General features: G+C 43.4%; 1 protein-coding gene across 6 annotated transcripts in view; it reads left to right on the forward strand.

The window, feature by feature from the left end:
- Nucleotides 1-13,322, forward strand: part of DPF3 (double PHD fingers 3) — a 268,289-nt gene that overhangs the window by 120,944 nt on the left and 134,023 nt on the right. For all 6 annotated transcript variants that reach the window (XR_015252215.1, XM_025918480.2, XM_086709352.1 and 3 more), the window contains exon 3: nucleotides 10,585-10,692. Coding sequence is in view for 5 of the 6 variants with exons in the window: in XM_025918480.2 (XP_025774265.1) it covers nucleotides 10,585-10,692 (108 nt within the window). In the remaining variant the exon portion in view is untranslated. The remainder of the gene's footprint in view (nucleotides 1-10,584; nucleotides 10,693-13,322) is intronic.

Below are 13,322 nucleotides of genomic sequence, written 5' to 3' on the forward strand. Positions count from 1 at the left end.
AGTAGATTCTCCTCCAGAATCTCCAAAAGGAATGAAACCTTGCTGAAGCCTTGGTTTTAGCTAAGTGAGACTGAGTTTAGACTTCTGACCTCTAGAATTGTGAGGCAGCAAATTCATGTTGTGTTAAACCTCTGAGTTTGTGGCACTTCATTATAGCAGCAATAGGAAACTGATACAAGTATACTTTCATCTTTCCCCAATTTACCTTTGTGCAATTGGTGTCATATATTTTATTTTTACATATGGTATAAACCTTTTACTACATTGTCATTATCTTTGTTTAGTTAATCATCTTACAAAATTTTTTTAAATGTTTATTTATTTTTGAGAGAGAGAGAGAGAGAGAGAGAGAGAGAGAGAGGGCAGGGGAGGGGCAGAAAGAGAGGGAGACACAGAATCCGAAGCAGGCTTCAGGCTCTGAGCTGTCAGCACAGAGCCTGATGAGGTGCTTGAACTCACAGACTGTGAGATCATGACATGAGTCGAAGTTGGATGCTTAACTGACTGAGCCAGACAGGCACCCTTAGTTAATCATCTTTTAAAGAGTTTTCAAGAATAAGAAAAAAACATCTTACATAATTACTCATGTACTAAACCATTCCTGATGCTTTTCATTTGATAGTATATATCCATATTTAGATCTGGTATCACTTTCCTTCTGCCTAAAGGACTTCCTTTAATATTTCTTGTAGTGTGGGTCTGCTGATGATTAATTCTTTCAACTTCTGTATATATTGGAATATCTTTAGTTTGCTTTAGTTTTTTGAGAGAGATTTTTGCAGAATATAGAATTTAGGTCGACAAGTTTTTTTTTTTTTCCCTTTCAGTCCTGTAATGATATTGAACCACTGTGTTTTTTTGTTTGTTTGTTTGTTTGTTTGTTTTTTTGTTTTTGCATTGTTTCTGATGAGAAATCACTCTTATCTTTGGTCCTCTCTATATAATATGGCTCCCTTCTCTGGCTACTTTTAATATTTTACCTTTCACTTTTTTTCCTTCTGAGTGGCTACAAAGACTTTATGAAATTATTAAAAATTTTGACATATAAATATTCACATGTGTGTATTAAATGGCTATATAGAATATCACTCTTTTTGGGCAGTTTTGATTATGATGTGCTTTGTTACAGTTTTATTCATGTTTCTTGTGCTTAGTTTTATTGAGCTTCTTGGATCTGCATGTTTGTGGTTTTCATCAAATTTTGAAAATTTCTAGCCATTATTTCTACAAATATTTTTTCTTCCCCTTCTCCTCTTTGGGGACTCCAAGTACACATATTATTAGGTTGTTTGAAGTTTTCCCACAGCTCATTATGCTGTTCTTCTAAAAATTTCTTTTTCCCAGGGGTTTCATTTGAGGTAGTTTCTGTTGTTGCATTTTCAAGTGCACTAATTTTTTCTTCTGCAGTATCTAATCTGACATTAATCCCATTCAGTATTTTTTATCTCACACATTGTAGTTTTCATTTCTAGATGTTAAATTTGAATCTTTAGAAGAATCAATTTTTTTACTTCACTTTTGAACATATGGAATACAAATGATAACTGTCTTAATGTTCTTGCTGCTAATTATAATGTCAGTTTCAGTTCTGGGTTGGTTTTAATTGGTTGGTTCCCCTGCCCCCCTCATTATAGGTCATATATTTCTGCTTCTTTATATATGCCTTGTAATTTTGGATTGGATGCCAGACATCATGAATTTTACCTTGTAGGTGCTGTATATATTACTTATTCGTATAACTATTCTAGAGCTTTATTTTGGGACAGTTAAGTTACTTGGAAATAGTGTGTGATCTTTAGGTGATACTGGAGCAGTGCTTAGTCTAGGGCTAATAATTTCCTGTCAGAGAGGTAAGACCCTTTTCTGTACTCTACCCAGTACTCCATGAATCATGAGGCTTTCCTAACATGCTGGTGGGAACAGACTGTTCCCAGCCCCTTTGCACACCAGGCACTCATATCTGTTCCTACTGGCTGGTTCTTTCCTCAACATTGAACAGTTTCTTCATAAGCACTGATTAATACGGAGCTGAATACTCTAAGGGGGTCTCTGTGGACCTCCGAAGCGCTTTTTCTGTGTAACACTCTTCTTTTACAATTCTGTTTCTTGAATTCTAGTCACCTTGGCCTCCTCAGACTCTCATCTCTTTCTTTTCACTCAGTCTCAGAAAGTCTGTTGGTTTCCACCCATGTTTCTCTTCCCTGTGCTGCAATCTGGAAGCTCTCTTGAGGTAGTAAGCTGGGGCAGTCCTAGGGCTTATCTTGTTCATGTACAGACAGTTGGGCACGTTCAAGGTGGTAAGGCTGTAGACTTACCTTGTTCATTTCCAGTGCTTCAGGCATCACTGTCCTCCATTTCTTGATGTCCTGTGTCTTGAGAACTTTTATTTCATATTTTATCTGTCTTTTGGTTTCTTGTAAAAGAGTAAATATGATCCTTGATACTCCCATCTAGCCAGAAGCAGATGTTTGCTTTTTTAATTTAACCATATGAAATATTCACATGGTTCTAAAGTCATATCTATAAAGCATGGTATAGTCAGAGAATGTCTTGTTCTGTCTCTGTCCCTTTCCTGTTTCTATAGGCAACTTCCTCCTCTTCTCCTTGTTACTAATACTTTGTTTTTGCTCTCTGTAAGTTTCTACTAAGCCTTTGGTTTATCTTTCCACTAAAAGAAAAACCATATGTGAACACACAACATATATATTTATGTACATATGTATATGGGTGTATCCCCATTTGTTGGATAAATTATAGTATATGATACACACTATTCTCCACCTTGTTTTTTTCACTTAATAGTGTACTCCATTGTAGTGTGTACTTCCCTCCCTCTATGTGTCAATTGCTTCATAATAGTCCATTGTGTGCATATGTTATGGTTTATTCAATCAGTTTCCTATGATGGACATTGGATTATTTCCAGGCTTTTTCTAGTATTAAAAATGCTGTAACGGGGGCGCCTGGGTGGCGCAGTCGGTTAAGCGTCCGACTTCAGCCAGGTCACGATCTTGCGGTCGGTAAGTTCGAGCCCCGCGTCAGGCTCTGGGCTGATGGCTCAGAGCCTGGAGCCTGTTTCCGATTCTGTGTCTCCCTCTCTCTCTGCCCCTCCCCCGTTCATGCTCTGTCTCTCTCTGTCCCAAAAATAAAATAAACGTTGAAAAAAAAATTTTAAAAAAATGCTACAATGAATACATATTTTTATATTTTTGCATATTAATCTGTGATACAGATTCCTAGAAGTGGAATTCCTGGGTCAAAGGGCAAATACATATGCACTTTTGCTAGATATGCCAAATTTCCCTCCATAGGGTTGAACTATTTTGCATTCTTATCAGTGGTGGATGAGATTGGTAGGCATATTTCTAACAACACAAAATTTCAATAGCACCATAGACTGCTTCATGGAAGGGTGAGGACTAGAATTATTGAAACAAAGGCCATGGTGGAGGCTCTTGTCAGGGATATTGGGGATGCAATTCTTGTATCAGGTAAGAGTTAGACCCAATAACATGTAAGCTCACATTATAATGTGATTATTCTTGAAAAGTTTTTTTCTGATGAATTTAGAAAGTATGTAGTGGTTGTTTTTCTGATTTTCCATACGTTTTATGTGCCTCTCGATGATGCTTTTATATTATTAGGATGCATTTCTCCATGAGCAATTTTACTTGGTGATATGGAAGTAGAGGGAAAATAAATTCCACAAGAAATGTCTTGATGGGGGTGGGTGGGAGGGCTGGGGGATATTTTCCTGATAGTTTTAGTGTGGGGAGCTTCTTTCTCAAGGGAAGGACTTTGGATTTCAACCCTACTGTGTGTGGATCAGTAATGGGATGGCTTGGTGGGGTTAGGTTAGTGGAGAGGTCTTGAATGTGGGCTGTGGACTAGATTACCCTTTGAATTGTGTGATCCTGTGCCAGTTACTTAAACACTGTTAGCCTCACTGTCCTTGTCCTTTAAATGTTTCATAGGGTAGTTGTTATTGTAAGTAACAGTGAGTGTGAGATACTAGCCTAGGACAGAGTAAGAGCTCAGTAAATGTTAGCTTTGTTACTGTGTCGGTTTTTGAGTGTAATGGGACCAGTGAGGGGCTTGGGAACCCCTGAGCCAGAAGGGGCTGGCAGCATCCTGGATTTGAGGCTTACCTCACCAGTCTTGGCCCATGGGACATTAGAATTGAATAGTAGAGAGGGAGAGAAGCTCGTGGAGAAGAAGGGGCAGGGTTCTGGGAGAGGATGGTTGGGGAGCTGGATAGAGAGCTGTGCTGAGTGCTAGGGTATGGTGCCTAGTGCCCAGGACTTCAGGCTATCGGGGAGAAGAAAAGACACTGTGGCCTGGGATGGTTCAAGGGGCTTCACTGAACAGGTGGTCCACAAAGTCAGGACAACTTTTAAATAAGCCAAGGACCAGGAAATATTATGGGTCTAAGTGCTTACGAAATACATCTTGTCTACTCCTCAAGCCCTACCTAGGGACTTATTACTCATCCCTCCAGTTCTGTAGAGGTGGTCCAATTGGTGTTTTCAATCACAAACATTAGTGGAACACCTGTTATGTCCTGGGCCCTGGGAATATAAATATGAGTAAGAGTTGATCTAGTGCAAAGTTCCTTATGTAGGAGTTTTTCGAACTGCAATTGCCTTGGTGTATTTCTGATATTCTGGTTTAGTAGGATTGGACCAGAGCCCAGGCACCAGCCCTTTTCAATAAATACTTATACAGTTCTCATGCCCAGTTTTGATGAAGAACCCCTGACTTGTGTCATTATCTCTTTATAAATATGGAGGCTGTTGGTGACCCATTGTGGAGGCACCTGTGGGAGCAGCATGCGGAGGAGCTCTTTAATGGCAGTGATGGTCTGAAGAGCAGCCTGCTGTTCCATCCCTTTCCTGTCCAGTAGGGGGTAGGCAAGGGGGAGATGAAAAAGGGAAGCAGTGTTTGGATTCTTAATTTGGAGCCTTAAATCCTGTTACCACAATCTGAGTGGGTGTGACCACTGCCTCTTTTCTCTAACTCCCATGCCCTCTAGTTCCTTGGCCTCTCAGTTGGCTGTCCTTCAAACCCAAGTGGGTGGATGGGATGGATGGCTTGGATACAGGTGACACCTGTCCACTCTGGGGACAGAGGGTGAACAAGTTGGCATAAATATAGGAAGTCTTTGATTCAAAATAAGGGTGAGGCAAAACTGTTTATCACAGTAAGAGTTGATCAACCACAGGAAGTCTGTCTTGTGAAGGAGTGAGGTTTCCATTGCAGGGAGGGTTCAATGGTGGCTGCTGATCCCCCTCTCTGAGAGGCTTCAGGGAGAGCCCTTCTCTGGGTGAACTGCCACTGCTCAACTCTGGTTGGGGGACGAAGGCATTACTCCAGATCTTTTCTTCTTTTCAAACCCTGTTCCTATCCCCTGTCATCTTTACTTCCTTTCTATCTCATTTCATCTTCTGAATTCTTTTAAAAAGTTAAAAAAATTTTTTTTAATGTTTATTTTTGAGAGAGAGAGAGTGAGAGCGCAAACCTGAGCATAAGTGGGGGAGGGGCAGAGAGAGAGGGAGACACAGAACCTGAAGCAGGCTCCAGGCTCTGAGCTGTCAGCACAGAGCCTGATGCAGGGCTTGAACCCATGAACCACGAGATCATGACTTGAGCTGAAGTGGGATGCTTAACTGATTGAGCCACCCAGGTGCCCTTATTTTAAAAATTAAAAAAAAAAGTTTATTATTTATTTTGAAAGAGAGAAAGAGCATGGGAGAGGGGCAGGGGGGGGGGGGGGGAGAATCCTAAGCAGGCTGTGCACTGCCAGCACAGATCCTGATGCGGGGCTCAATCCCATGTATCGTTGAGATAACTACTTCAGCCAAAACCAAGAGTTAGATGCTCAACCAACTGAGCCACCCAGGTGCCCCCATCTGGGTTCTTAATAGCTCATGCCATGTCTGTCAGGGATAATGATACTTAGGGTCCACCTGCTGACTTGATCGATGCTGGTAACAAGTGACTTGTCTGGAATCTGCTGACCATACAGGCATCAAGCCCATCCTGCTGATTTTTTTCTATGGAGACAGTTCTCCCTCCAGCAAGTGTGTGAGTTTGTGAGTGTGTGTGTGTGTGTGTGTGTGTGTGTGTGTGTGTGTGAGAGAGAGAGAGAGAGAGAGAGAGAGAGAGAGAGAGAGAGAGAGGTACTTGTGCTTGTACATGAGTATGAGTGTTGTAACTGGAGTTGCAGCTCAAAGGAAAAGAAAAGCAGTTTGCTCAGTGGGGTATGTGAATGGAGGGGTAGCTGTGGCCTTGGTTACCAGGGAAGACTAGTCAGCCCTCTTGTCTCCTGCCTCCTTTCCCCCCTCCTCCATATTCCCCCTAGCCCCAGGCTCACTCCTTCAGGTTAATTTCCCTGGCTGCAGCTGTGACTCCCTCCTCCTCCTCCCCTTTCCCTCCCCTCTCCATCTACCACACACACAGGCTTTGAGTTATGTGCCTCCTGTTCTAATGAGATAAACAACATAACTCTCACGGGGCTGTGCTCGTCCCTCTATAAGTGGAACTCCAGGGCTGAATGCATTGGCCCTATAAAGGCACCCTGGTGCTCGTCAGCCTAGGGAGGAGGGCAAGGAAGGGGGGCTAGAGCCTCGAGAGAGTTCTTGGGGTCATTTGCTTGTTGAGATGAGGTGGAGTCAAAGCAGACATCAAAGAGAGGCCTATTTCTACCCTCATGGCTAGAGGAGCAAAGAGCAGCATGGGCACGTGGGGTGGGGGCCTTGTCATGCCACATGGCCATAGAGTCCAGATTCGTCTATGTCCGCTAACTCATGATAATTAATAACTGACGTTTGCACAAGGCTTCATGGTTATAAAGAGCTTCTTCTTGAATATAAGCGAATGCCTACAACAGCCCCTGTAAGGTAGGTACTATTAACACTCTTATCTAATGGGCAAGGAGACAGGGTCAGAAATGTGTGGTAATATTTCCAAGGTTACAGGATTGGTGGTAGGAGGACTCATGCTCTTCCTCTGCATCACAGGGCTTCTGTAATCCATCAGAGAAAGTTAAAGAATGAAATAAAAATAGTCCCATCTTCTGGCCATTCGGACTACTTAATCCCAGGAGAGTGAGTGGGTCTGCAGCTATAAACGGAGGGGCCCGAGGCTGCCTTGGTGTTGCTGACCAACACGTGCAGTGACCACAGTCTCAGGGAGGGCATAGGCCCTTGGGCAAGTGTTGACAATTTTGACCTCTTGTCATTTAGATCTTTTGAGAGTGCTGGTCTGGACCAGTCCCTTCTTACTCACCTGCTTTTGGTCAGGTTGGAAATACTTTGAAGCAGCCTGTGGGGCAAGAAGGAGCCTAAGGCATAGAGACTGCCATCTTGGGGTGGATTCTGTGCTCACTTCTGAGCCTGCCTCTGGGGTCCCTCTTGGATGGTTTGAATGTGGGTGGATGAGTCTCCTGGAACCAGGAATAGTAGGTCATTCACTTTCTGCATTTCTGAATCTGATTCAGTTCTGGTTAAATTTATTGGTAAGTACTTCTTGAGGTGCCTACCGGGTACTGTGCTAAGTACGGGGGATACCAGAGATGGGCACGGTTCCTGTCATTCTGGATTTTATAAAACGAGTAGGGGAGACATTCTAGTAAGCAGGCAATTAATGACAACACCTTGGGGGAAACACTGGGAACCTTGAGACACTTTAGAGAAGGCCATTTAACCAGTTTTGGTATATCAGAGAGGACATCTAGGCAGTAACTAGATGATGCTTAGACATCCAGAGGTCCTTGGTCAGACACTGGAACAATCTATAAGGTTCTTGAAAAAATAGTTGGCCCAATTCTCCCACCCACTTAAATTCAGATTGGGTAGGTCTGGCATGAATTTTTGGTCTTGAGGTTATTAAGAAGTTCTCCAGGTAAGGGCACCTGGGTGGCTCAGTTGGTTAAGCATCCAGCTGTTGGTTTTCGCTTAGGTCACGATCTCGCGGTTTCATGGGTGTGTTTGAACCCCATGTCGGGCTCTGTGCTGGCAGCATGGATCCTGCTTGGGATCCTCTCTCTCCCTCTCTCTCTGCCCCTCCCCCATCGCACTATTTCTCAAAATAAATACATAAACTTAAGGAAAATTAAAAAAAAGAAGTTCTCCTTGTAATTTTTGGGTTCAATCTGGATTAAGAATCACTAACCCAATGTTATATTTAAGTGATGGATCGCTAAATTCTATTCCTGAAATCATTATTACACTTTGTTAACTAACTTGGATTTAAATAAAAAAATAAATTAATTTAAAAAATATACTAAGAACAGAATCTCAATACATTTAATTTGTGCTTAATACTTATATTATGTAGATATAATACTGAACATAACTGAATAATAAGCTGCTATAATTATAATTGATTTCTGTGTTCTTTTTTATTATTATTTTATTGAGGTATAACTGATAAATAGAATTGTAAGATAGTTAAAGTGTAAAAAAAAAAAAAAAAAGAATCACTAACCCAAGATGAGTAGGGATTGCTGGGACCTGTTTATGGGATGCAGAGTACTGGGTCAGCCTTTGTACTTGGCCTTTGTTGGGATCATGGGGAATAGCAGGCCTTAGAGGTGGCTCAAACTTTGGGAAGACATCAGAATCAATGCAGCCATACAGGAGTTCTAGGGTCAGAGGTGATAGGATCATGGAGTGAATCACATCAAAAACATTGAACTATTCCCAGTGATGCCTTCCCTCAAAGAGAGGTCAAAACTGGACCTTCCATGGGAGGGAGAGCAGCCTTACTGTGATTCATTTAATCTTCTCTAAATCAACCACAAGTCTGGTCCTCAGAGAACGGGGAGCTCAGAGCTTCTGGATCCTCCCACTGTGCAGAAGCTATGAAGCTATCAACAAAATTAAGTATTGGGATGACTCTTGGACACCACAAGTCCTTAGCTCATGACACCAGAGATTTTTCTGGAGCCTCTAGGCTCTATGACCCTTGATGGTTTCTGAGAACCAAAATGCGGAGGGGTAGGGACCTTCAGCTGCTTCACAGACTTACAACCTGTGGGAACAGCTGTGCAATTAAAAATGAAACTTAGCACATAAAGAGAATTTGAAAATTTTGGTTCCTTTAGTACTGGAATAGTTGTCTCTGCTTTGGAACCCAAACAAATGAATGGGTAGAGATGACTAGTAAAAATGAGAAATGAATAAATGGATATATAGCAATGAAAGTTTTGTAGATTTTCCCAACAAATGGTCCCCAAATGGCAGACAGCAGATGGAAATAGGGTCCTGATATCTTCTAAGCCCCATGGTCCTAGGTTTAGGAAATGACCTCCTCACATAGGTCTGACAGTTGTCACAGGCCACATTTATCTACAGAAGACTGAGTTGTGACTAATTAAATGAAGCTGGAATGTATTCATTCACTCACTCATTCACTCATTCATTCATTCATTCATTCATTCATTCAGCAAATGTTTAGTTTGATTCTTCTATGTGTCAGGCACAGGTCTAGTTCTGGGGATTCTGATGAAAATAAGACAAAGTCCCTGTTCTCACCAGGCTTTTTACTCTAGCAGGAGTGGACTGCTTGACTTGGTGGTTTCTTTTGGGTGTATCAGGCAGTTTTTTTAGTCTGCACGTTGCCTAACTAGTCTTAAGCCCTCCTCCCTCTCCTCCCAGCCTCCACCCCATGTCTTTTTTTTTTTTTTTTTTTGGAATAGACCGTTGTCTACTGTGGAAAGTCCACATTCCTCCAACGCCTCTGGCTACCACACTATGTGCCACAGGAGCCATAAGACTGTGGTCTGATAAGCAGGGAGGATCCTCATGGGGTGGTTGGTATGACAGATGATGCTGGTGTGGAACTTTGTTGCCAGAGTTCAAATCTAAATGGAGACTCTTGAGAGACAGTATGGTTAGTATATAAGCCCAGCCACTGGACTCTTGTCCATTTCTTCCTGTAAGGCCCAGGCAAGTGGGCAGGGTTGCACATGTATCCGGGCTCTGCAGGAATGAGTCCAGAGCATGGTCACCAGAGTAGGCTTATATTCTGATGGGGGTTGCTTAGGGCTCCCATTGGGTTTAGCAAACTGCCAGCAGCTAACAGTGGGTGGAGAAAGCCAGTAGGTAGGAAATCTGGCTCCTTGATCCTGTTTCCTTGAAATGCTTCTCAATCCAGGCTGTCGATAGGTAGGCAGATTGACTTCTGCTGCTTTGCCTTGAAGGGAACCTCCTTAACCTGGACCTGGATAGAGGAGCAGTTGATGGGTAATACCTAGGGGTCCACTGCCTTGGAAACACTGCAGTGCAGTTAAATCTGGAAAGGTCCCTCTGATCTCCCAGACCAGGAGATCTGAACTGTCTTAGTCATGGTGATGGCGTAGGCTTACTGAGACAGCATGGTGGAGTAGACAGAGCAAGGGTCCTGGGGTCAGATGACTTAATACTGCTTGTGCCCTACCATCAACCAGCTGTGTGACCTTAAGTCACTTTACCTTTCTGGGCTTCAGTTTCCTTTCACTGTGAGGGAGAGGGTCAGACAAGGAATTTTCCAAGGCCCCTTCTAGCCTGGAGCCCTTAACCTTTATGCTGTCTCTATCCACAGGCCTCGCTCCGGGCCAGCTATACACATACCCTGCTCGTTGCTGGCGTAAGAAGAGACGATTGCACCCACCTGAGGATCCAAAGCTTCGGCTGCTGGAAATAAAACCTGGTCAGTGCCCTCTGAAGCTTGGTTGGGCCCATGGTGGGAGAGGTGGGAGAAGGCTGGGCTGGCCCAGGACAAGTTTGCTTTGCTCCTTTGTCTATAGAACTGAGTTCTCTGGGAGACTGAACCTGCCCCGTGGTGCCCAAAGGTGTTCCTCTGTGCCTTCTCTCATGTGTAAACATGTGTATGTGTTCACCTGAGTGTCTCTTTCCTGTGGTGTCTTGTGCCTTCTCTTTCCTCTTGTCTCCCTCTTGTCACTCCTTGGAGTAAAGCAAGCCGGCAAGGGTGGGAACAGACCCACGAGGAATGCCTTTCCAGACTAGAGCCGAAGGAGCTATAGCTCCTTTGGGTTGTGTGACACTTCTTGTGGCCTCAAGTGAAGAAACCTTCTTCTAGCTTCTGTGTTTCTAAGGAGAGCATACCCCTCGCCCCCTTAATGTGAATGAACTTCAGGAGCTTCTTACCCGAGAAGGGCCACTTGCTGAAAATAGAACCCATCTTGGGCATGGAAATGGAAGAGTCTGAGTTCAAAATTTGCCTCTTGGTGATTGCTTGTGGCCACGCAGAAGGAATTGGTTAGTTTTCTTGACTACTGATCTGTTATAACCCTTCTGACTAGACGGCCATCTTCAAAAAAAATTTTTTTTAATGTTTATTTGTTTTTGAGAGAAAGACAGAGAGACAGAGACAGAGACAGAGTGTGAGCAGGGAAGGGGCAGAGAGAGAGGGAGACACAGAATCTGAAGCAGGCTCCAGGCTCTGAGTTGTCAGCACAGAGCCCAATGCAGGGCTTGAACCCGCGGACCGCAAGATCATGACATGAGCTGAAGTTGGATGCTTAAGCGACTGAGCCACCCAGGCGCCCCTAGATGGCCATCTTCAGACCTGGGTCTGAGTTGCAGAAAGGCCAAGTGATTGCCTTGGGTCTTTAGCCTTAAAGGAACCTCTGGTTTTGGAGGTGCAAGGGCTGCAAAGTGTCTCAGGCTGGTGTGAACAATGCTGTTCAGTGGAACAAAGGCACAGCTGGCATTTCCCCTCACCAAATAATACAGACCTGGCTGCCTTAGGTTACTAGGCTGCCCAAGGTTACTTCACTCCTGCCTTTCCACACTGACGTCTGAGGCTGTGTTTTCTCTGCAAAATCTCTATTTACAGTTGCTTGGGATGCTTTCGCTCCCGGTTCTATGGTTAAGCCTGTATTGATTGTTTATTTTAACCCAGATTTCATTCTTGTAGAAGTTTTATTTGTTAGAGATGGGGGTGGGGTGGGGACTAGGGTTTTCAGTGAGCTCCATCCAAGATTTCAGCGGCCCTGCAGAATTTACAGACCCTTGCAGACACTTCAGGGTGATGACTGAGGTCATTCCAAACTTCCCGAGGTGCAGGTTGTAGGAGAGCCAAGTCTCCCCCAGCGGTATAATCTAATGGAAAGATAACGCAAGCCACATGTATCATTGTATACTTTCTAGTAGCCACACTGAACAAAGGAGAAAGAAACAGGTGAAGTTAATTTTAAGTATGGATTATATTCAACCTAAGATGGCCATAATATTATCATTTTAGCATGTAATCAATGTAGAAATTATGAGTCAAGACATTTTACATTTTTTTCTTGTATTTTTTTTTTTTTTAACTCCAGTGTTATATTTTACATGTTTAGCGCATCTCCTTGCAGACTAGCCACATTTCAAGCACTCGGCTATCACACATGGCTGGTTGTGCCCATATTGGTTGGAGTGGTTCTAGAACTACACTCACAGTGTGCTCTTGATCGGCAGCACAGCATCCCCAGGGAGGTTGGGACAGATGTCGAATCTTGGGCCTCACCCCAGACCTGCTAAATCAGAATCTGCATTTTACCACCTCCCCAGGACTGCGTTCCCACAAGGCACACTGAAGTTTGGGAAGCAGTGGTTTTAAAGTGCTTTAAAGGTGGCCAGACCACAGGTTGGCATGGCATGACTTCGCATCATCCGTGTTTCTTTATTAAACCTGAATAATTGTTGATATGAGCAATTTATTGTGGAGGTGGGGACGTCCTCCTTCTTTGTTCCAGAATCATCCATCCTGTTCTTCTGGAAGTGCCATGGATGAGTGAGGTGGTAATCCCTGACTTGGTCCTTGCCTGGACCAATTGAATTCTACCCCACTCAGAGCTTTGCAGTAGGTGCTGCAGCCAGCGGCTGAGTACGTGCTGGGTTGGCTGTGCGGATTTTGAAGGGAGGGTGTTATTTAGGTGTCCTGTCACCAGCTGGATGTGTCTCCATGTTGGAGTACGTGGACCCTCTGGGTATATTTCCCCATCAGTTAATCAGAGGTACCAGGTTTTTGAGATCTTTAAGAGATTTTCTATGCACACACCAAGAAGTACATCCATATGACCTTTTCCTCGTCTTTTGACCCAGCACAGCCACCTTGCATTTTGCCCATTCCATTTAAAAATGTGCCTCAGGCATTGGCCATATCAGCATATAAGGAATTTCCTCATTCCATTTTTACAGTTACACAATATTCCATTGTATGAATATACCACAGCTATTTTAACCAGGCCCTCTCAGTTTTTGTTTCTAATTTTCCCAATTTAATCGGAGATGTGGTGAGCATTTTCATGTTCATATATGAATTCATATTAAATT

This window comes from Puma concolor, chromosome B3 (assembly GCF_028749965.1).
Source record: "Puma concolor isolate L17-30 chromosome B3, mPumCon1.1.hap2, whole genome shotgun sequence".
NCBI classification, from domain to species: domain Eukaryota; kingdom Metazoa; phylum Chordata; class Mammalia; order Carnivora; family Felidae; genus Puma; species Puma concolor.